The sequence below is a fragment of the Bos mutus genome, chromosome 6, assembly GCF_027580195.1.
Source record: "Bos mutus isolate GX-2022 chromosome 6, NWIPB_WYAK_1.1, whole genome shotgun sequence".
In the NCBI taxonomy this organism is placed as follows: Eukaryota; Metazoa; Chordata; class Mammalia; order Artiodactyla; family Bovidae; genus Bos; species Bos mutus.
This window is the reverse complement of record NC_091622.1, coordinates 19,909,209-19,934,794: the sequence shown is the minus strand read 5'-3', so window position 1 is coordinate 19,934,794 and position 25,586 is coordinate 19,909,209. Positions and strand designations below refer to the sequence as shown.

General features: G+C 37.2%; 1 protein-coding gene across 3 annotated transcripts in view; it reads left to right on the top strand.

Moving 5' to 3' along the window:
* TET2 (tet methylcytosine dioxygenase 2) overlaps positions 1-25,101 on the top strand; it is a 143,419-nt gene extending 118,318 nt beyond the window's left edge. For all 3 annotated transcript variants that reach the window (XM_070372062.1, XM_070372061.1, XM_070372063.1), the window contains 5 exons: positions 1,899-2,049; positions 4,191-4,280; positions 15,113-15,250; positions 17,953-18,307; positions 20,310-25,101. In XM_070372062.1, coding sequence (XP_070228163.1) covers positions 1,899-2,049; positions 4,191-4,280; positions 15,113-15,250; positions 17,953-18,307; positions 20,310-21,799 — 2,224 coding nt within the window. In that variant the 3' untranslated portion in view covers positions 21,800-25,101. The remainder of the gene's footprint in view (positions 1-1,898; positions 2,050-4,190; positions 4,281-15,112; positions 15,251-17,952; positions 18,308-20,309) is intronic.
* Positions 25,102-25,586: the final 485 nt, after the last annotated feature.

The following is a 25,586-nucleotide window of genomic DNA, read 5'->3' as shown; positions in this document are numbered from 1 at the left end:
TCCAAGGGACTCTCAAGAGTCTTCTCCAACACCACAGTTCAAAAGCATCAATTCTTCAACGCTCAGGTTTCTTTATAGTCCAACTCTCACATCCATGTATGACTACTGGAAAAACCATAGCTAGATGGACCTTTGTTGGTGAAGTAATGTCTCTGCTTTTTAATATGCTGTCTAGGTTAGTCATAGCTTTTCTTCCACAGAGCAAGCATCTTTTAATTTGATGGCAGCAGTCACCATCTGCAGTGATTTTGGAGCCCAAAAAAATAATGTCTGTCACTCTTTCCATTGTTTCCCCATCTATTTGCCATGAAATGATGGGACCGAATGCTATGATCTTTGTTTTCTGAATGTTGAGTTTTAAGCCAAGTTTTTCACTCTCCTCTTTCACGTTCATCAAGAGGCTCTTTAGTTCTTCACTTTCTGCCATAAGGGTGGTGTCATCTGCATATCTGAGGTTATTGATAATTCTCCCAATAGTCTTGATTCCAGCTTGTGCTTCATCCAGCCTGGCATTTCACATGATGTACTCTGCATATAAATTAAATAAGCAGGGTGACAATATACAGTCTTGACGTTCTCCTTTCCTGATTTGGAACCAGTCTGTTGTTTCATGGTCAGTTCTAACTCTTGCTTCTTGACCTGCATACAGATTTCTCAGGAGGCAGGTAAGGTGGTCTGGTATTCCCATCTTTCAGAATTTTTTACAGTTTGTTGTGATCCACACAGTCAAAGACTATGCCATAGTCAGTAAAGCAGAAGTAGATGTTTTTCTGGAACTCTCTTGCTTTTTTGATGCTCTAACGGATGTTGGCAATTTGATCTCTGGTTCCTCTGCCTTTTATTTACATGTAGTATAAAAATAGTCAAAACTATGTATGCGTGTGTGTGTGTGTATGCATAAATGTATGTGTGATCTATACTATACATAGAATGAAAATGGGCAAAACTATATATATACACACACATACTTTTTCACTTTTATATCACTTTCACATACATGTACACATGCATACACACTAAATTCAGTAGGTTTACAGTATCTATTGTATAAAGAGCTTCTTTAGTGGCTCAGTTGGTAGAGAATCCACTGGCAGTGCAGGAGATCTGGGTTTGATCCCTGGGTCGGGAAGATCCCCTAGGGAAGGGAGTGGCAACCCTCTCCAGTATTTTTGCCTGGAGAATTCCATGGGAAGAGGATACTGGCAGCCTGCAGTCCATGGAATCACAAAGATTTGGACACAATCGAGTGACTAAGCACCATGGAAACAATAGTATATACAGTATAAAGGGTTTCCCTAGTGGTTCAGTGGTAAAGAATTTGCCTGCCAATGCAGGAGACGCAGATTCGATCCCTGCATCAGGAAGATCCCCTGGAGAAGGAAATGGCAACCTACTCCAGTATTCTTACCTGGAGAATCTCACGAACAGAGGAGCCTGGCAGGCTACAGTCCATGGAATCGCAAAGAGTCGGACATGCCTGAGCGTATGGGCACAGGCACAGGCACACATATAGTGTAAAAACAGGCAAAGCTAATCTCTTGTGATAGAAGCTACTGTTAGGAGGACAGGGCCTGAAAGGATGGGGTTTTGAAGGTCAAGTGGATGTTTTGTTTCTTAGTTTAAGTGCCACATGGGTATGTTTCATTTGTGAGTGATTGCAAGCTATAAAATCATGTGTACTTTTCTCCAGTTTATATTGCAATAAAATGTTTGTTTAAATGGTCTTTTTGAGTCAGTTGAAATAGTTCTTTTCTCATTTGATTGCAGCACAGCTTAATATAAAGTTAGACTTTTAAAATTAATTTGCACCCATTTTGGAATGTAGATACCCAGAATATGAGATTGATGGCCCAGTCAGTGCTACCCATAGTCATGAACTTGGTTCTTTGCTTTCTCAGGAGAACCTGTGCCTGTCAGGGGCTGGACCCAGACACCTGTGGTGCCTCCTTTTCTTTTGGTTGTTCATGGAGCATGTACTACAATGGATGTAAGTTTGCCAGAAGCAAGATCCCAAGAAAATTTAAGCTGCTTGGGGATGACCCAAAAGAGGTTTGTTTACTTCCTGATGTATAATCTGTTTATTTTTCATGGAGAATTGATGAACACAGATGAAATGAATAATATGACATACTCTGTTAAACTCTCTTTATCAGAGAGAATTTCATCTCAAAGATGGATCAATAAAATTTTGGCTAAACTGTAGACACACATATAATGTTTTATAAAATTATGCATGATAACAACCATGTGATACCAAAGTGATAAGGTTTGAGCAACACAAACTCTTTATGCTTACGGGTTTTTATTCTTTGTCTTTTATATTAATTCCAGAGTTTTACACAGCTGTCATTTCCATATTAAAATTATTAATACTTGACTATTAAAACTTTCATCTTTTAAACCTGAATTATAGAAGCCATGTTTGTGACTGCCACATTCATAAAAGACCATTTCTAGTCACATTTTCAGCCCATGAGACTTGACGATTTAATGTTACTATAATTGCATTCAAGTAACTAAAACATATTTAGATTTTAATACAAAAATGTAGTTGAAATAAATGAACTCTGATTTCTCATTGACGTCACTGGGTTTGTCCTTTCTCTAGACTATCAATTTCTTGAAATATAACTTGTAAACTGGTATCAATTTAACAACTTTTGGGTAGCTTGTGTTCTAGGGTATGTTAATTGAATAACTGGAAAACCTCAGTATGTTTAGTGTTTAAATATGATAAAATTTTTAGTGAATCTGTACACAGTATAGTTTTCTTTCAAATTTTAGATGCAATTGAAATAGATATCTATACTATTGATATAATAATTTTTACATGTCCTTCTAATTGAAAAATGTGTTATCTCTATTATTTGTAATTATAATAGTAAGTGGAAATTTAATAAAGTGCAAAAGCTCTTCAAGTCACGACAAATTTTTTTCATAGAATCATAATATTTTAATAAGCTGTATTAATGTGCTAGATGTCCTCTTTTCATAAAGAAAAACACCCAACTATTTAATAAACCTAATGAATAGCAAATTTGCATGCTGCCTTCCACTTTAATTTTTCACACTGGAGAGCTTTTTCAACACTACTTCATAAATATTTATTCCTGTGTTTCATGTAAACCAAATCCAGGGGATGGCTCGTAACATCCTCTGTCTGTCAGATAGGAGGGCTTCAGTCAGAAATCTCCTCACCTTCTGAAATACAAACGTTTTTCTGACAGCTGGTTAAATCTCCCAAGGTTTTTAGAGAAATATGAACGTGAAATGAGAACTTCTAAGTATGAATGGAACAATGGACTATTATCACCTAGCATTTAAAAAAGCATATCTTTGTTAGGGGGGAGGGAATGTAACTGAACATTTTTCCTCTTTCAAACTTTACAAAATTTTTCACATATACCACATTATAGTTCTTAGAGTTTTATTTCATATTTGAATCACCTAGTGATTTTTAGTTCTATGGCGATATTTCAAATTCTGAAATGCTATTTTTATAAACATTTAAAAATATAAAGATTGGAAACAGGTTAAACCAAACGAATCCTTTCAACACCTCATCTTCCTTGGCCACTAACTGGAGAGGAGTAGAGAATGTGACCTTTTAAAATGATATGGCTTCATTCTCCTAATCTACTACTAGTATAGACATATTAATAAAATGCATGCAAAGTAGAAAATGGATTAATCTTATTAAAATAACAAAGTGACAGACATTTGCTGCTGCTGCTAAGTCACATCAGTCATGTCCAACTCTGTGCGATCCCACAGACGGCAGCCCAACAGGCTCCCCCGTCCCTGGGATTCTCCAGGCAAGAACACTGGAGTGGGTTGCCATTTCCTTCTCCAATGCATGAAAGTGAAAAGTGAAAGTGAAGTTGCTCAGTCGTGTCCGACTCTTAGTGACCCCATGGACTGCAGCCCACCAGGCTCCTCCGTTCATGGGATTCTCCAGGCAAGAGTACTGGAGTGGGGTGCCATTGCCTTAACAACACAAACAAAAATAGGTTATAAATGGTCTATGCTTTTCACCTAGAAATCGTGTGTTAAGATGGCAGTTATTTAATAAGAGATGCTATTAGTGATTTGGATCTAAAATGTAGGTGAAAAAAATCTAATTAATCACCTTTCATATATGGATAGAATGGATTTGGGATTTAATATGCAGAATTATTCATTTTATACAGGAAGAGAAGCTGGAGTCTCATTTACAAAACCTGTCCACTCTTATGGCACCAACGTACAAGAAACTTGCACCTGACGCATATAATAATCAGGTAAGTTTAAACAGTTATTGACAGTTATGGAGACACTTTACTTACTCATTATTGATGACCTACCTGTCTTTCCAGAAATATTTTCGAAGCAATGCTTTTCTTTTATCTAACTTTTTCTCTTCCTAATTGTTGAAGCCACTGTAGTGTTCTGTTTGATACATGAAAGTTATACCATCCAAAAGAGCATAATTCTGGTCTTTTAATCTGTAAAGATAATGAGTTTTTAAGGCTCACAAGCTGTTTTGCTTACTAATCTTGTTCTCATATGGATAATTTTATCTCTATAGACAGGCTTTAGTGGTTAATTAAATTATATGATTCAAACTATAGTTCCAACCACCTGTTAACCACCTGTTAACTGTTTTCATAGCAAGACTATACATATAAAGCTATGGGTGTACCACTTTGTAAGTGTATATACATGTGATGAGATATATTAGATTTTGCTAGTTTCCCCCTGTTTTCTAAGTGTGTGCCAGGTTGTGCCTATATGGAAGGCTTGGTGACTTGTTTAGAGGTGCTCATGAAGGAGGCAAAAGACCATGAAGTCGACACGGTTTCAATAAACTCCTTCTTTAGAGGAGGAATGTAAAATGCCAACTATAGAAAAAAATGATAACAGCTGGGATAGAGGTATGCACACATTTCTGAAGGAATAAAAGCTTCTCCCTGAGTAGAGGAGAGCTGTAAGGTCATAAATGGCCTTGGAGGCCATACAAAGATCTTTGAACTGTAAAATCCTGAAGACAAGAGGCCTATCACTGGGGTGTTCTAAGTGTATATTGGGGGCAGTGAGGGTGAAGCGGTTTAACTCTATAAGGTTGAAAGTGAGTGTTAGTTGCTCAGTTGTGTCCAACTCTTTGCAACCCCGTGGACTGGAGCCTATCAGGCTCCTCTGTCCATGGGATTCCCCAGGCAAGAAAACTGGAGTGGGTTGCCATGCCCTCCTCCAGGGGATCTACCTGACCCAGGGATCAAGCCAGGCCTCCCACATTGCCAGCAGATTTTTTACTGTCTGAGCCACCAGGGAAGTGGTGAGAGTGAAGTGTTTTAACTCTATATGGCTACTCAAGCCAAATAAATGAAATGCAGCTTAGATTAATGGAAGGATTAAAGAAGTAAACTATTGCAGCCACTGGGCAAGACATGTTAAGGTCCTGACTTAACAAAATAGCAGCAGTGATAAAATGAAATAAATATATGAAATATTTGAGGTGGAACTGATAGTGACCAATTGGATTTGAGGATGAGCAAAGGAGAACTTGAGGATCCACCAAATTTCTGGCTTAGGTGGTTATTAATTAGTATTAGGAATCAGTGAAGAAAATTAAGTTTGGAGGAGATAATGAGAAGATAAATGTCATTTTGGACATGCTAGATTTGACGTATTTCTAGGATAATTAGAAAAACAATCAGAAAAAAAAAATCCAAGTTAGCACTGTGGGAGTTATCAAAATGCAGGAAGTAGTTAGTAGTAAATGTAATTTTTCACAGTGGAGATTATAAAGATGAGAAGGGGCTAATGATTTTGACATTTAACAGTTTAGGGGTGAGTGGAGGAAGAGAAACCATTGAAGAAATGGCTGGGGGGGCGGCGGGGTAGGAACAATGGAATAGGAGAGGTTAAAGATTTAAGAGGAAGACTGATAGATGGGGAAAGCTGGAAGTGATGAGAAGGTATTCAGAGTATGCAGCAGCGGGGATATGAGGAAGTATGAGGAAGTATGAAGGGCAACATTTTTGCAAACATTGTTATTTGCAGTACTTAACAATGTTAAAGACTCTAAGGGGACTAGATTGGTCTACAGCAGAGACGGGACCAATTCTAATTAACAGTTTAGTTATTCTTTAACATGTGGACATCAACATTTTCCTCAAACCCCAATTCACTTTTTTTTTTAAGTAGCAAAGAGGGCAACTTTAATGATTGTCTCTTTATAAGTTGTTTTATGTCACACCTAGATTTTTAGAGATGTATATATGACTGTTTTAAATGTGGTTAATAACAGTGGGATTAATATTGTTATTTTACAACCTTACCTGTTTTAATCAGTGTCACAGGAAAGTATAAGGAATGGTTTGATACTGTTGTAAAACAGCTCTGGGTAAGCAACACAATAAATCAAGCTATAAAAAGAAAATGAATTGAGTCTATATTGCTAGATTTCAAGTTTGGCCACTTTCTGTTGAATGAATTTTTTATAGAGGTTATTAATCAAATGGTTTTAGCTGAGAAATGGGACAGAACAAGCAGCATTGATGTTCACCTTACTCCTTTGATTCTTACTATAGACTGTATCATACAAACATGATTATCTAAGCATCTATATTCTCCTCTATTTGTGTTTGGAGTATTTTATGCATTTCCTAAAATATCTAAAATACGAAGGAGCCTCAGATTTTTAAGTTATAACAACATGATTATGATTATAATTCCTTAGGTATGTTTTAATATTTGTATATGAGCAAATGTGTAGATGTACTATGGGCTTCCCTGGTAACTCAGTGGTAAAGAATCTGCTTGCCAGTGCAGGAGACCCAGGTTGATCCCTGGGTCAGGAAGATCCCCTGGAGAATTGGCAACCCACTCTAGTATTCTTGCTTGGGAAATCCCATGGACAAAGGAGCCTAACCAGTTGGCATAAAGTTTTGGTTAAGCACAATCAATAATGTCTAGAGATCTACTGTATAATTGTACCTATAATCAACAAATTTAAACATTTTCTAAAATTGTAGCTCTCATGTTGTGTTACCACCATAAAATGCATACATACATTCATACATTAAAAAATAGACATAGTGTCTATATAAACTAAACCATCTAATGGCTAAGGATGAATAAGGTGTTTTTTTTAATTTCATGGTAGGTACTATTGGAAATATTTATCCATATAGCTTAACATGGTTTAGAGATCTGAAAAACAGCCATGTGATCGTTCCTACAGAATATGTAAAACATAAAAGTTATGGATGCTGCCAAGGTCTGTTATTTGGTCTTTGCCTCCTTTTCCCCAACTGAATATAATACCTTTATTTCTCACATATGCATGTTTTTCCTTGCTTTAGTCCTTGATTTCATAAAGTCTTACTGCTAAAGTTAAGCTTCATTGGGTCTTCACAGCATTTTTTCTGTCAGCTCCATGATATGAGAATATATTTTCTTAATTTAAATACACCTTCATATCTTCCAGTAGATTTGTATTTCTCTGTCTTTTCTATGATTATCTCACCACTAAAGTTTAGGCCTGAATTAGCAGGCTTAAATCTTAAAATCATGTGCTTTCATCATATGTGGAGATGACATTTTAGACCAAGAGAACTTTCTATGACAGTGGAACTCTTTCCTATCTACACTGTTTAGAATGGTAGTTACTAGCTACATGCAGTTACTGAATACTTCATATGTGGATAGTGCAGTTGATTTAATGAAATTTTCATTTTAATTAATTTAAATTTAAATTGCCACATGTGGCTGCTAGCTACCAAATTGAACAGCACAGCTTTACACCATCAGAAAGTCATCCACTTAGAATTGTCTTCCAGACCGATTAATTTCCAGTCATTCATTCACAGACTCCTGCATGGTGTTTCTTCTAAGATGGCATAAGTCTAAAACTCAAATAGATTTTGTATCATTTTTATTCAAGGAACAGAATAAAGCTAACTAGACCACAGCATCGACTAAATAGTCACAAACCACTGTGGTTTGTGAAATAGAGTGGTTGTTTACCTTTAGCCAGTCTCTCAAAAATGTTGTATAAACCTAATAGTAAATAATATTCAAGCCATCACAAACTTTATCATGTTATGACTTCAGCTTCTAGCCATGGTGGATTAGCAGAAACTGATTTACTTTCACACATTTTAAAAAAAAAAAGGAAAAATACACAAAACAGTAGTTTTTAGATATAAGACAATAAGAAACTCAAGATACTAACACTTAAGAGAAGGGAATTTTAAAAGGTAAACTTACAATTACCCCAGCTTACTTCCTAAAGAGCTCATTAGGCTTCAGGCAGGAAGGAGGAACCTACACAGATGCCATGGTTTTCTCTGTGTTAGGATACGAAGTTCAGAATTCGGTAAAAGTGCTGGAATTCACAATTCAGAGTCCCAAAGAGAAGAATGCTTCATTGAGAAGAGCTCCAGAGATCTGTAGAGTCTTCAGCTGTGTACTGAATGTTCCATGCATGTGAAGAGATTACCAGGGCCATTGAAAGAATCATCAAAAGAGGCAAAACAATCCTTTGATTTTATACAGGACTTGGACTAGTTATTGTTAATACCATCCAGAAGGAAAAGACACCCTAACATGAAAGATATTAAGTAGAGTATTTAGAATTTCCTGGCCTTGGTAACAGAAGTAGATTAGGCTGTTCTGGTTCCATCTAATAATGTTTAAAAGCAAGCCTTGAAAGGATCAAACTGATTCCAACAAACTTAGTGGGGGTGGGGGGTGGTTTTCCCAGATGGCGCAGTGGCAAAGAAACCGTCTGCCAATGCAGGAGATGCAAGAGATGTGGGTTTGATCCTTCAGTCAGGAAGATCCCCTGGAGGAGGAAATGGCAACCCACTCCAGTATTCTTACCTGGGAAATTCCATGGCAAAGGAGCTTGGCAGGCTACAGTCCATGGGGTCACAAAGAGTCAGACACAACTGAGTACACACACATAACAGCATCTCAGAACAAAAAAAAAAATTTTTTAGATGGAATTAATAGTGTATAGTAACTCATCAAAAATTACCAGATATACAAAGAAACTAGAAAACATGATCCATAATTGGGGGCAGGGGTAGGGAGCAATCAACAGAAATAGTTCCAGAAATGATATATGATAAGAATATATTGACAAGGGCATTAAAATCGCTAATATTTCATTTGCTCAAGACAATAGAGGAAAGTATGAGCATGACTTTAGAAACAGCTAAGAAGACATCAGACCCATACTGAACTTCTAGAGATGAAAAACATAATATCTGAATAAAAAATACAGTAGATGGAATTAACAGCAGATTAGTGAGCTTGAATATGTGGTGATAGAAATGTCCCAGTGTGAAAGAGGAAAAGCGAAACTGAAAAATAAAATGAATTGATCAAATGCCTATGGCACAGTATTATTACCCTAATATATGTGTAATTAGAATCCCAGGAGGAGGACAGAGAATATTTTAAAATATAATGGCCAATTACTCTTCAAGTTTGTTCAAAACAATAAACCCATTGATCCCAGAAGAAGCTCAGCAAGCCCCAAATAGAGGTTGTGGGGAGCGGGGGTAGAGATTAACAAAGAATGCTACATAAAGTCATATTAAAATCAAAAACATGAAGAGCAGATGGAGGAGGGGAAAGAAAAGACATTATTTATAGAGAAAAAATGATAATAGACATAAACAAATGCAAGAAAGAAAAAGAAACATCTTTAAAGTACTGGGAAAAATAAATAAATAAAACTATCAACCTTGAAATCGGTAAAGACTCTAAAAACTGAAGGCAAAATAAAAATTTTTTTTCAGACCTACCAAAGTTGAAATAATTTGCCACCAGCAGACTAACACTTCAAAAATGTTAAAGGAAGCCCTCTGATAGAAAAATACTAGACAGAAATCTGCATTGACAAAAAGGAATGAAGACACCATAAATCGTAGATATTTAAGAAAAAAGACTTTTTCCCTTATTTAAAAAATTTTCTTTAAAAGATAATTTGGTATTTTAAAATATATTTAAAATGTAATTTAAGGCTCATAACATGTAAAAGTGCAGAAGCTGGGGAATTGGAAGTATACAGTTGTAAGATTCTTATATATGGAATAATATAATACTATATGGATAAACTATTACACTGCACTATAAACTTTAAAATAAGCAGCCACTAAAAAAAAGTGTATAGCCCCCCAGTAAAGAGATGAGAATAGAATCCCAAAGCATTTTTAAAAATATGGAACCAAAGATAAAACAAATATAAAACAAATAGCATATGGTATATTTAATCCCAGCAATATAAAAAAAACACATTAAAAGTAAATTTTTTTACCACTCCCAACTTAAAAGATAGAGCTTGTGATATTGAATAATCACACTGATGTAAAACAATTATGATTTTAAAAAGCAAGAACCAAGAAATATTGTACTAATGTCAATCAAAAGCTGGAGTGATATCAATAGCAAGGTAGATTTCATGGCAGAGAATATTATAAAGATGATTTCATAGTGATAAAAAGGTCAGGTTAGCAAGACAACATAATCCTAACTATGTATATAATAAATAGCTTCAAATTATATTAAACAAAAACTGGTAGAACTAAGAAATCTCCAACCGCAATCAATTTTCAGTATATCTTTCTCAATGACTGTTAGAACAAGTGGACAGAAAATTAATAAGGGAACAGAAGACTTGAACAGCACTTTTAACCAAATTGATGTTATTGGCATGTATAAAACTCCCCACACAATGACAGAGTTAACATTAATTTCAAGTGTACAAGGATGATTTACCAAGATAATTGTTTGGTGTCCCAGAATATTAACTATCAGTAAATTTAAAAGTCACGAAGTATGTTCTCTGACCCTACAAAGTAAAAATCACAAATCTCAACAAAGAAACTATTTCAGACTGAATGAAAATGAAGATGTGGCATTGAAATCTGTGGGATGCAACTTTGAATCCTTGCTTAAAGAAAGATTTATAGCATCAAACAGTTATATCAAAAGAGTATAAAGCCTCAAATCAGTGATCTTCTACCCTGTGAAACTTGGAGAAAAGGAATACTTTTAGCCTTATAAGAAACAGAAGGAAAGAAAAGCAGAAGTTAGGAACAGAAATCAATAAAATAGAATGCAGAAAACAAAATATATCAGTGAAGCCAAAAGCTATTTCTTTGAGTCAGTTTAATCAATAAAAAAATAGAAGGTACAAATTGTCAATATCAAGAATTAGAGATGAGAAATCACTGTAGATCCTACAAATTAATAATAGAAAATATTATTAAAACTTTATGAAAATAAAATCAATGACTTAGATGAAATGAACAAAGTCCTTAAAAGGCACAAATTACCAAAGGTTACTAAAGAAAAAATAAGTAGGACGTGGAAGAAACCTAGATTTCCACTGACAGATGAATGGATAAAGAAGTTGTGGTACATATATACAATGGAATATTACTCAGCCATAAAAATGAACACATTTGAGTCAGTTCTAGTGAGGTGGATGAACCTACAGCCTATTACACAGAGTGAAGCAAGTCATATACATTAGCATATGTAAAATAGACAGCTAATGGGAAGCTGCTGTATAACACAAGGAGCTCAACACAGTACTCTGTGACGATGTAGAGGGCTGGGATGGGTGCGGGGTTTGGGGGAGGGTAGGGATATATGTCTATTTATGACTGATTCATATTGTTGCATGGCAGAAGCCAATACAACATTCTAAAGCAATTATCCTCCAATTAAAAATAAATTTTAAGAAAGAAAATAAATACCACAAATACTTCTGTGTCTAGTAAAGAAATTATAAGTAAAAACTTTCTCAAAAAGAAAACTCCAAACCCAAATGATTTTCCTTCCAAATTTTACCCATTATTTAAGAAAGAGATAACAATGGAAATTCTTCTAGAAAATAGCAAAGGAGTAAATACTTCCCAATTCCTTCTATGAGACTGGAAATATCCTGATGCTAAAATCAGACAAGGACATCAAATAAAAAATAAAGTCCAATGATCTTCATGAATATTACTATGAAAGTTCTTAACAAAATTTCATGCAAATACATCCAATAATGGTGTAAAAGGAATAATACATCATGATCAAATGGAGTTTATTTCAGGAACAGTTAGTTCATTTAACAGTCAAAGATCAATCAATGTGATTCACTGTATTAACCAACATATTGGGGGAAAAATATTCAACAGAGAAAAGGCATTTGACAAGATTTAACATCCATAGAAGGAAAATTTCTCAGCCTAATAAAGGGCATAGATGAAAAACCTAAAGCTAACATGAGTAATGGTGAAAGACTGAAAGCGACTGAGCGACTTCACTTTCACTTTTCACTTTCATGCCTTGGAGAAGGAAATGGCAACCCACTCCAGTGTTCTTGCCTGGAGAATCCCAGGGACGGGGGAGCCTGGTGGGCAGACGTCTATGGGATTGCGCAGAGTCGGACACGACTGAAGCGACTTAGCAGCAGCAGCAGCAGCAACTAAAGTGCTTAGTGTTTTTACAGCATGGCAGCAAGTTAAAGAAGCATTTCATTCCTTAACTTGTTCAAGGTAGAACTGTAATTTGCTTTACTCTATTTTATGACATGAAACTTTTTAATGTTATTTTGTGATAAAAAGTAAGTGTTTGCTCAGTTCTGTCTGACTCTTTGTGACCCCATGGACTATAGCCCACCAGGCTCCTCTATCTATGGAATTCTCCAGGTAAGAATACTGGAGTGGGTTGCCATTTCCTACTCCAGGGCATCTTCCTGACTCAGAGATTGAACCTGGGTTGATCTGCATTGATCAAATTTGCATTGGACGCAGATTCTTTACCATCTGAGCTGTGCATCCATTTTGTGATGGGATCATGCCCATTATCTAAGGTAGACCTTTGACATCTGTGAAAACTCAATAAATGGAAACCTAAAATTAAAAAAACAAAAAAACACATTACTCAGAATAAGAAAAGGATGACCATTCTTACCACTTCTAGTTAACATCTTTCTTTTAACTTCTCAACTAGGTTTTACTGTTTGTTGACAATGTTCTCTGTGCCACATTTATAAATATAAGTTTAATATACAGCTGTCATACAGTAATAAAAATAAATACATAATTCTTTATCAAATGGATATTTGCTTAATAAAATTCAAGATAGGTTTTCAGTTTTCATCTTAGCAGCAAGCTTTTTGTGGCATCCTAATTTTTTTAATTGAGGTATAGTTGATTTACCACATGAGTTTCACATGTACAACACAGATATTCACAACTATTGAAGATTATACTTCACTTATAATTATTGTAAATTTTCAGCTGTGTTCCTTGTGCTGTATAAATATCCTTGTAGCTTATTCTATTTAACATCTAACTGGAAATTTTAGACAGTGCAGAAGGCAAGAATACAGATTTGAATATGAAGAAATAAAACTGTCCTTATTTGCAGACAACATGTGTATCTACATGGAAAATTCCAAAGAATCTACCAAAAAAAACACCTAGAACTAATAAATGGTTTACAACAGTTGCAAATTATATTTTCTATATACTAGCAATAAACAATTAAAAGTTGAAATGAAAACCAGTAGCATCAAAAGTGAAATCCATAGCTACGTATTTGACAGAACTGTATAAGACCTATGCACTGAAAACTACACAACACTGCTGAGAGACATTATAGAAGACCTAAATAACTGGAAGATACGCAGTGTTCATGGATCACAAGACTAAATATTATTTGTCAGTTTTTCCCAAATTAATCAATGGATTCAGTACATGACCTACCAATATCTTACCAGGTGTTCTGAAGGAGTTGACAAGGTGACGCCAAAATATAGAGAGAGAAGTGTAAAGAACGCATAGTAGTCAAACAGTTTTTTAAAGACCGAAATTTGAATATTTATACTCCAGGATTTCAAGATTTACTACAAATCTACATTTACTAGTAATTAAGACAGTTAGTTATTGGCCTACACACACATACACGTGCCTGTACACTGCTGCTGCTGCTGCTGCTAAGTCGCTTCAGCCGTGTCCGACTCTGTGCGACCCCACAGACGGCAGCCCATTAGACTCCTCTGTCCCTGGGATTCTCCAGGCAAGAACACTGGAGTGGGTTGCCATTTCCTTCTCCAATGCATGAAAGTAAAAAGTGAAAATGAAGTCGCTCAGTCGTGTCCAACTCTTCGCGGCCCCATGGACTGCAGCCTACCAGGCTCCTCCATCCATGGGATTTTCCAGGCAAGAGTATTGGAGTGGGGTGCCATTGCCTTCTCGTATTACATAACAAAAGATCAGAATAGATAGTCTGGAAATAGATTCAACATGTATGGTCAAGTGATTTTCAACAAAGGCAATTCAATGGGATAAGTATAAGCTTTTTTTACCCACTGGTGTTTGAACAGTTGAATATCCACATGGAAAAAAACTTCTTTGACTCTTATTCTGACACCCTATATGAAAATTAACTCAAAATGGATCCATTTGTATAAAATTCTAGAAAATACAAACTAATCTCTAGTGACAAAGCGGATCAGTAGTTTGCGCTTGAGAAGAAAGTCATGTGGCTCAGCTGATAAAGAATCCGCCTGAAATGTGGGAGACCCCAGTTCAACCCCTGGGTTGGGAAGATCCCCTGGAGAAGGGAGAGGCTACCCACTCCAGCATTCTGGCCTGGAGAATTCCACGTACTGTATAGTCCATGGGGTCACAAAGAGTCAGACACGACTGAGTGACTTTCACTTACTTACTTACTTACTTACTGGAGAACAAAGTAGGAGGCATGAAAGTAAAGAGGCATGAGGAAACTTTGGGGAAAGATGGATATGTACATTATTTTGTTTGTGGCAATGGTTTCACATATATATATAGTGTACTGTTTGATATATATATATATTAAACATATATTTAAAGTATAAGTCAATTATATCTCAATAACACTCTAAAAACTTTACTATGTCAAAGCATTTGCCCCATTTCACCTCATTCCATTGTGTTTGGGAATATAAAATATAATACTAAGGAATTTTTTGACCTGCTTGGTATACCTGTCTTAAACTGTTTTCTCAAATGTGTGCCTAAGAATTTCAGATGCCTCAGTCCTTCCCACTCATAGACACACTTCTATTTTTCAGATTGAATATGAACACAGAGCACCAGAGTGCCGTCTGGGTCTGAAGGAAGGCCGTCCATTCTCAGGGGTCACCGCGTGTTTGGACTTCTGTGCTCACGCCCACAGAGACTTGCAAAACATGCAGAATGGCAGCACACTGGTAGGTGGAGCTGAGGACAGGTTAGCAGCATGTGCTATTGAAGTGTAGAGGACGGAAGCTGGCAGCATTTAATTAGAGTACTCTGCTTCCTGCAGATGTCATCGTAGCGACCAGTGTTTTCATGAATGATTGCTGGTGCAAGTGACCTTACTTGGCATAACTAGTACTCGTATAACAGGTTGGCATATCAGTGGAAAACTGTTGAGAAGTACGTGAAAATCATGAAAATTCTTGGTGCTAATCTAAACTGGTGACTAAACATTGCTAGCTATAATTGGATGTCAAAAAACAGCATTCAGAATTTAGTATCAAATATCTGGTAGGTTATAATCAGTTCATCAAAAAGTCATACACAAGCCAAGACACCAGTCTAACCTACATAGAGAAGATATATGAAAAATGTGTCGCCTTTGTCACAGTAACCACTATAGAAGGGTCAAAGTCCAAAACCACCTATTGTAGCTACATATTACAGTCAGTGAAATGAATTGCCCTTAATTGGAAACTTTGCTAAGGGGAGAAAATGGATCCATCTTAGGAGGGAGCAGTGTGTTCTATACCAATAAAACTCAGGGTGTGGCCTTGCACCTAGGGTGATAATGACCCAGGATGGAGATAAAGAATGAAAAAGCTCAAGTATAGAAACTGTAAATTAATCAACCTAATGAGTCATCAGTTCGTGAGGTTCTGATGGCAAGTATACTGGAATGGTTTGCCATTCCCTCCTCCAGAATGCCAAAGAATTGAAGCCTTCAAACTGTGGTGCTGGAGAAGACTCCTGAAAGTCCCCTGGACAGCAAGGAGAGCAAACCAGTCAGTCTTAAATCAACCCTGAATACTCATTGGCAGGACTGATGCTGAAGGTGAAGCTCCAGTATTTTGGTCATCTGATGCAAACAGCCAACTCATTGGAAAAGTCCCTGATACTGAGAAAGATTGAGGGCAGAAGGAGAAGAGGGCATCAGAGGATGAAATGGCTGGGTGGCATCACCAGTGCAATGGACATGAACTTGGGCAAACTTCAGGAGGTGGTGAGGGACAGGCATATCTGGTATGCTGCAGTCCATGGGGTCACAAAGAATCAGACATGACTGAGCGACGGAACAACAGTGAGTCATCAACATAGATTTAAGTGTATCTGAGGAAGATGAGACCTAACGTGGAAAATATAAGGCAGGCACTATAGTTCTATTACAGAGGAGAAAATAATTCAGAGAGGCAGTAGAAGTAATTTGAGGAAGCTGGTTTGAAATTTTTGTTGAAAAGCAGAGAAGGTATTAATACCTATAATTTAGAGCAGGGGTTGGACACTTTCTGTTAAAAAGCTTTGCAGGCCACATAGGATCTCTGTAATGTTCTTTGGGTCCCTCCCAATAAAAAGTTCTTTAAAAATGAAAAAAAAAAAAATCTTAATTCACTGGCCATACAAAAAAACAGGCTGCAAGGCAGACTGGCCACTAACCCAAGTTTGCTAACTTTTGATCCAGGAGAACAAACACGAGGCTTATCATCTATAATATCTTATATCATCACTAATCAGGTATTGAACATCTGCTCATTTGGAGGCTCAAATGATAGATGGAGCTATAGTTGGTCCTGAAGATAACCAGATTCCTCTTCAGCAAGGAGATGGGGAGCAGGCAGAGGAAGAAGAAATTTTTAAGTGGAGGGGAATTTACCTCTGATAGACTGCAATTTATGTAAGGTTAGATGGAAGCTGCACAAGAGAAGTAGAAGTGAGTAGGGATAAATTGTGGGAAAAGGTGACAGATGGTCAGAGACAAGGATTTGGGATGACTTATGTGTACCATTTTAATACCATCACACGTTAAACTTATTTACAAACATAAATCTAACAATCACATTCCTTTCAAGCATATCTCTCAATGATTTTTATGTTACCTTGGGTTTTAAATAATTGTGGTCACATTTTCTCAATTAAAAACACTCAATACTCAAAGCTAGTATATCAAAACCAACAGTCTTTCAAAGCCAATGTGATTGTGGCCAACCAAAAAAAAAAAGTACCATCAAGTTATCAGAGCAGCAGAAGTAGCTTTTTTTCCTTTTTAGAAAAGAAATGAGAAAGAAGAGAAACAATAAGTTAGATTTCACAGAGTATAGAGGAGAGAAAAGAAAGGTGGAAACAGCATTAAGTTACATATGAATCAAATCTTTAGTTTTACATTATTTAGATTTCACTTTGGTATCTGGTGCAAATTTCCTAAACACAGTTAAGGAGAGTTAGGTGTGAAGAAAGATGTGAAATTTCTTTGTGCACAAAAGTATGAAATGAGGCGAATGTGATATTACCAAAAACAGAGGAAGTCGTTTTGGTGGAGGAAACTTGTAGTTTCTTTTTTGAAGAGGCTTCACCTCTAGCACATCTATTTTGTTAAGTGTGGAAAGTGGAAGATTGCTACACTTTGGGTACAGTACAGTTTCTTCCCTTAGAAATGTCTGTGAGGAACAGGGTCACTACAAGTAACAATTCCTGATAGATTAAAAAAAAAAATGAACTTATTTATCTTGATGTACCATTTTGATGCAGTCTTCATTAATAGACAAACATGGTTTTAGGGTAACAAACCACTCTGGTCCAGTAGGCCAGCACCATGAATCTAAATACTGAGGAGAAACTCACACACACCAGCTTTCATTTGGACTGAAACTGAAGCTATGCTCTCTTACTCCCCTGCCAGGTATGCACCCTCACCAGAGAAGACAATCGAGAAATTGGAGGAAAACCTGAGGATGAGCAGCTCCATGTTCTGCCTCTCTACAAAGTCTCTGATGTTGATGAATTTGGCAGTGTAGAAGCTCAGGAGGAGAAAAAACGAAACGGTGCCATTCAGGTACTGAGTTCTTTTCGGCGGAAGGTCAGGATGTTAGCAGAGCCGGTCAAGACGGGCCGACAGAGGAAACTAGAAGCCAAGAAAGCTGCAGCTGAAAAGCTTTCCTCTTTGGAGACCAGCACAAATAAGAGTGAAAAAGAAAAGTCAGCCACATCTCGTCTGAAACAGACTGAAAATGCAAGCCAGGCTAAACAGCTGGCAGGTAAATCTAACGTGAAGTGCTGTAGATTCTTGTGTTAGATGACACATTTTAAAAGTGAACATTGTTGATTCTGGAAGGTTAAGTTCAGCCATGGTCTTCATTCCATACCAGAATTTTCTCTAAGGTAGCAAGGCCCAGGCTTTGTTCTTGGAGATGTAATGAGATGTTGCACCATTAGCCCCAGTTTGAGGAGGAAGTTTGGATTTTATTTTCTAATAAATGGCAGAGTTTTATGGTAAGTGATGTGGTGAAATTAGAGTTATTAGCAATGACTGGCAAGCCAAATTGGAGGTAGAGTAACTAATAGCTTGGAGACAGATGCAGTCAACCAAGAGGGAGATAAAAAGAGCTTGAACTTTGGTGTAGTGAAGATGATAGAAGCGAATTCTTCCAAAATGATTATCAATACATCAGTGAAAAAACCATTAGAATGAGGGAGAAAAAATAGTTAAAGATGACTCTAAAGTTATAAGCCCAGATAATAGTACTATTTATTGAGATATGGAAGGGGAAGGGCAGGAGAACAAGATACCTTTCCTTAGCCAGGTTGAGTCTGAGGTATGCAAGGGGGCTCCACATACAGTTCTTATAAAACTTTTACCCATCAAACTAGATCACATCTATAGTTACAGCAATAGAGCATTATTTATCAATGCCTAGTGAATATTCTCTTTCTAAAGCTTCTTGCTTTATGACTATAGTTAATACTCTAAAAAATAAAATCATACAACATGTTGTCCATATCCAAATTTAAGAGATGGTATTGACCTAGCCATAAACAAAAGAAAAATGTGTATCTTTTGCGTTAGTATCCTGCTTTGCTTGGAACCGCCCATCTCTGCTTCACTAAGTCAAATCTCCCTACTGATTGATTTGTCTCTGAATCTCAGAGATAAAACTAAGTCATTTAGAATCATATGTCAAAGATGTTTAATAAATATTTGTTGATATGTTGATTTACACTAAGTAAATCCTATCCACTCCCTGATAGCTCCTTTAAGTTAGCTATATAGTATAATCAGTAAGAACTTTGCATCTAGTTCCTTCTAACTGGCCTCTGCAGTAGTCATTTCAGTTCTCAGAACTGCCATTGCAGCTCCATTTATCTGTTCTGATCTCATATTACTTTTTCTTTTTTTTTGCTTAAGTGAAGTCATGAAACAGAAGTGTGACTTTTACCAGTTTCACATGCAAAGCTAAACGTTTCTTTAAAGTTCTATCTATAACTGTGTGGATTTCCTTCCTGGAAAGCATGCTAATGAAATAGAGTTTGCCAATTGTATAAGGTGTTTTGGGTATTTAAATGAATGCCGTTTTTTTTTTTCTCATAGCATTGCTAAATCTTCCGTAACAAATTTTCTTGCTTCTTTACCCATTTAACATTGTTTGCCAGGCAATGGAGAAATAAAGTGAAATGAGACAGGATCCTTTCCCTCAAGGAATTGCTTTACAGTGAGGTGAAGAAAGAACTAAACATGGATAATTCCAATATCCATTATATATAAATTCCAGTATCCAGTATATTATGACTGTTGCTTTATCTGACTTAATGTTTGCAGTGACTATGACCAAGAATTACAGAAGCACTAGAAGCTGGCTTTAGAGAAGGCTTCCTTGAGGAAAGGATGACTGCGTCAAGGAAGGGCAGGGAGATGGGGAGGATGGGGCGGGGCACTTCAGTAGACAGTGTGGCGTGATCAAAACCACAGAAGCTCCAGAGCACATGGTGCCCTCAGTGGAATGGCTTTTGGATGTTTTATTACATTTCCCACCATTCACCCAGTTGCACTGTTATGGATTCTGCCATTTTATTTCTAACACTTTAGACACAGAAAATTATGCACGACAGTGATTAGAGAGCTCTGATGTTACTCTTACCCTTGTTTGACAGGTCTTGCATAATTCTAGTCCTGGTTCTCACATGCGTGTAAACGTCCTCACTGGCCTTCATAAAATGATAATCAAGCATATTTGTCCCTGCTCTCTCTTATCCTGTCCACAGAACTTCTGCAACCTCCTGGACCAGTCATGCAGCTGTCCCAGCAGCCCCAGTCCCAGCCCCAACTGCAGAAACAACTTCCACAGCCACAGAAGCAGCCGCCACAGCTGCAGCAACCCCAGCAGCAGCCCCCACAGCAGCAGCCACATCACCCCTTAACTAATAACTCTCAGTCAGAGTCGGTCAGCTCGTACTCTTCGTCTGGATCCACCAATCTGTACATGAGACGGCCCAATGCAATGAGCCCTTATCCAGGCTCTTCGCATACTTCAGATATTTATGGAGGTGCCAACCCTGTGAACCTCTATTCCACCTCATCCCAAGCTGCAGGTTCCTATTTGAATTCTTCCAATCCTATGAGCCCCTACCCTGGGCTTTTGAATCAGAGTAACCAGTATCCATCATATCAATGCAATGGAAACATATCAGTGGACAACTGCTCCCAATATCTGGGCTCCTATTCTCCCCAGTCTCAGCCCATGGATCTCTATAGGTATCCAAACCAAGACCCTCTCTCTAAGCTAAATCTGCCACCCATCCACACACTTTACCAGCCAAGGTTTGGAAACAGCCAGAGTTTTACTTCTAAATACTTAGGTTATGGAAACCAAAATATGCAAGGAGATGCCTTCAGCAGCTGTACTATCAGACCAAATGTACATCATGTAGGGACATTTCCTCCTTATTCCACACATGAGATGGATGGCCACTTCATAGGAGCCACCTCTAGATTACCGCCCAATTTGAGCAGTTCAAACATAGACTATAAAAATGGTGAGCATCACCCAGCGTCTCATTTAATCCATAACTACAGTGCAGCTCCAAACATGTTCAACAGCTCCCTTCATGCTCTGCATCTCCAAAACAAGGAGAACGACATGCTCTCCCACACAGCGAATGGCTTATCTAAGGTGCTTCCGGGTCTTAACCATGAGAGAACTCCTTCTGTGCAGGAAGGCTTGCACAAAGTGCACGAGGCTGGCAGTCAGGAAAAGCAGCCTTCGGCCACCGAGGACAATGATGAGGTCTGGTCTGACAGCGAGCAGAGCTTCCTGGATCCTGACATCGGAGGAGTGGCTGTGGCTCCAACTCATGGGTCAATTCTCATCGAGTGTGCAAAGCGCGAGCTGCACGCCACGACCCCTTTAAAGAATCCCAACAGGAATCACCCCACCAGGATCTCGCTTGTCTTTTACCAGCACAAGAGCATGAATGAGCCAAAACACGGCTTGGCGCTCTGGGAAGCCAAAATGGCCGAGAGAGCCCGTGAGAAAGAGGAAGAAAAGTGCGGCCCGGACTATGTGTCTCAGAAAACCCACGGCAAAAAGGTGAAACGGGAGCCCACTGAGCCGCATGAACCTTCCGAACCCACTTACCTGCGCTTCATCAAGTCCCTTGCTGAAAGGACCATGTCCGTGACCACAGACTCCACAGTAACTACATCTCCATATGCCTTCACTAGGGTCACGGGGCCTTACAACAGATACATATGATGTCGCCCCTTGAGTTGGTTACCTCATTTGAAAAGACCACAACCAACTTGTCCGTTAGTGTAGTTCTCATGACGTGGGCAGTGGTGAAAGGACACAGTAATCCTGACAAATGTGGTGGGAGGAACCTCGGCTCACCAGCAAAACAAGAGGTCATCTTGCCATAGCACTTAATTTCCACTGACTCCTAAGTGGTCACAGATGGAATCTAGGCAAAAGACCAAAGCATTCTATGCAAAAAGAAGGTGGAGAAGGAAGTGTTCCACAATTTACATTTTTAAACACTGGTTCTATTACTGGACGGGACGATATGTAAATGTGATTCCCCCCCTTTACAACTCTACACATCTGTGACCACTTCTAATAATACCAAGTTTGCATAGTCATGGAACACAAATCAAGTACTGTAGTATTACAGGGGCAGGAATCTTAAAATACCATCTGGTGCTGAATATACAATGTACTGAAATACTGGAATTATGGCTTTTAAACATGCAGTTTTTACTGTAACCTTAATATTAACTTTTATTTATCGAAATAGCTACAGGAAGCGTGAATAGACAGCAAAACACTGAATTTGTTTGGATGTTCTAAGAAATGGTGCTAAGAAAATGGTGTCTTTAACAGTTGAAAATTTAATGCCTTTATTCCATCAAGATGCTATCAGTGTACTCTGATGCCCTTGAATAATGGGGGTACCTTTTCATTCAAGTTTTTAATCATAATTATCTATTCTTACACAAGCTTAGTTTTTAAAATGTGGACATTTTAAAGGCCTCTGGATTTTGCTCATCCAGTGAAGTCCTTGTAGGACAATAAACATATATATGTACATATATATACACATATGTATATGTGCACAGACATGTATATCTATAAATATTTTAAATGGTGTTTTAGAAGCACTTTGTCTACCTAAGCTTTGACAACTTGAACAATGCTAAGGTACTGAGATGTTTAAAAAAAGAAAAAGAAAAAAAGTTTACTTTCATTTTAGAATGAAAAGTTGATTTTTTTAAGGAAAGCTTTTAAAATATTTTTGCTTTTAGCCATGCATCTGCTGATGAGCAATGTATCCATTTTTATTACAGCCAGTTACATCCAAAATGGGGCTTACTGGATTCAAGGGAATACATTAGTCCACAAAACACATGTTTTCTGGTGCTCATCTTACATGCTATACTGTAAAACAGTTTTATACAAAATTGTATGACAAGTTCATTGCTCAAATATGTAGAGTTTTAAGAATTTTCTATTAACTGCAGGTAATAAATAAAAGCATGCTACAGACTCAACAAAGCTAGTTCACTTAAGCCAATGCTGTTTTATGGATCTGTATGGTTCCCTTTGGTGAACCAAATGGCAGTCTGCCTTTGTGTTGATAATTGTACATTTTAATGTTGTCATGTCTTAGCTTAAGTGTCCTCTTTACCAGAAAGATTGAGCAGACTGATGCCTGCATAAGATGAATAAACAGGGTTAGTTCCGTGTGAATCTATTAATTAAAAAAATTTAAAAACAGGCAGCTGGTTTGCTGTGGTGGTTTTAAATCATTAATTTGTATAAAGAAATGAAAGAGATGTATAGTAAGTAAATTAAATTGTAAACAAACTTTTTTAACGCAATGCTTTAGTATTTTAGTACTGTAAAAAGAAATTAAAATATATACATATATATAAATATATATATAGATTTGAAACAAAATTCACATCATGATGGTGCTACTCAACCTGCTACAAATATATCATAATGTGAGCTAAGAATTCATTAAAGGTTTGAGTGATGTTCCTACTTGTCATATACCTCAACACTAGTTTGGCAATAGGATATTGAACTGAGAGTGAAAGCTTAGAGCATTGTGTACCATCATTTTTTTCCAAGGCTTTTTTTTTTTTAGTTAAAAAAAAAAACATACCTTTTTCCAATACTTGATTTCTTAGCAAGTATAACTTGAACTTCAACCTTTTTGTTCTAAAAATTCAGGGATATTTCAGCTCATGTTCTCCTTATGCCAACACGTCACCTGTGTTCATGTAAAATTGTTGTAGGTTAATAATATATTCTTTTTCAGGGATTTAACCCTTTTATTTTGAATCCCTCCTATTTTACTTGTATATGTCCTGATGTAACTAAAACTAATCTTGTAAATCTGTTGGCTGTTTTTATTGTAAAGAAAAGCATTTTAAGAGTTTGGAAAATCTTTTGACTGTTTCAAGCAGAAAAAAATTACATGAAAATAGAATGCACTGAGTTGATAAAGGGAAAATTGTAAGTCAGGAGTTTGGCAAGTGGCTGTTGGCTAGAGTCTTTAACTCTCTAAATAAAAGATGTTTTGATCCTGTAATCAATACAGGTACAGATCCACAGGACTTTTCTACACAAGCAAAACACTTAGGGGGATGGTGTGCAATCAACTGTACAATTATGTCTTAGTCTGTGTACATTTTTGCTTTTTAACATTTCAAATAAATTCTTAATCAATGGAGGCCTTTGAGTTTTATTGGTCAAATCTTAATGGAATTTTTTAGTCAAAACATGGCTTTTGTCTTTAAAATAAATTTTTCTTCTCTAGTTTTTGGCTGTGACCAGTTTACAAGCATTTCAAGAACATTTGCTTTATATATTTCAAACTGCATGATTTGAATGTTTTGCATATGCCATGTATCTAACCCTAAATATTTGGTTACTACATGCACATTTGTTGATTTTGAGTCAACCAAATCCCTAGATGAGTGAATATTTGGTTTCTGTATCAATCCACTGTCATTTGTCAAACTGCTGGCCAACAGAGCAGGACGTATAGTTTGGGGGGTTGAGGAGAGGCTAGGTAGGAAGGAGAAGAAATTAAGTGGCATATTGTAAATATCAGATCTATAATTGTAAATATCAAACCTGCCTCAGAATGAATGGAAAGCAGATCTCCAATTTGCTTATATAGGAATATCAGGTTGACTATATAGCCATACTTGAAAATGCTTCTGAGTGGTGTCAACTTTACTTGAATGAATTTTTCATCCTGATTGACGCACAGTGGTGTACAGTTCACTTCTAAAGCTAGTGGTTAACTTGTGTAGGAAACTTCTGCCGTCTGACACTAAGATAATGAGTTCTGTGTGCATTTTTCTACGCTTTTTTTAAAAACTTATTTTCATGAGATGTTCGGTTTGTCTATAAAAATCTGAGGATGGTTATAAATACTGTAAGTATTGTAATGTTATGAATGCAGGTTATTTGAAAGCGTTTATTATTATATCATTCCTGATAACGCTATGTGAGTGTTTTTAATAAAATTTATATTTATTTAATGCACTCTAAGTATTGTCTTGTTGTTGAAGTTTCTGTTCACTTCCTGAATTACTGCCACCTCGGTGGGGCAGAAGGTAATGAAAAACAGGAGCTTTTTAAAGATACTTTTTAGATGGTTATTCTTAATAGTAAACTATATCTAATCAGATCAGATCAGTTGCTCAGTCATGTCTGACTCTTTGTGACCCCATGAATCGCAGCACGCCAGGCCTCCCTGTCCATCACCAACTCCCGGAGTTCACTCAGACTCAGGTCCATCGAGTCAGTGATGCCATCCAGCCATCTCATCCTCTGTCGTCCCCTTCTCCTCCTGCCCCCAATCCCTCCCAGCATCAGAGTCTTTTCCAATGAGTCAGCTCTTCACATGAGGTGGCCAAAGTACTGGAGTTTCAGCTTTAGCATCATTCCTTCCAAAGAACACCCAGGGCTGATCTCCTTCAGAATGGACTGGTTGGATCTCCTTGCAGTCCAAGGGACTCTCAAG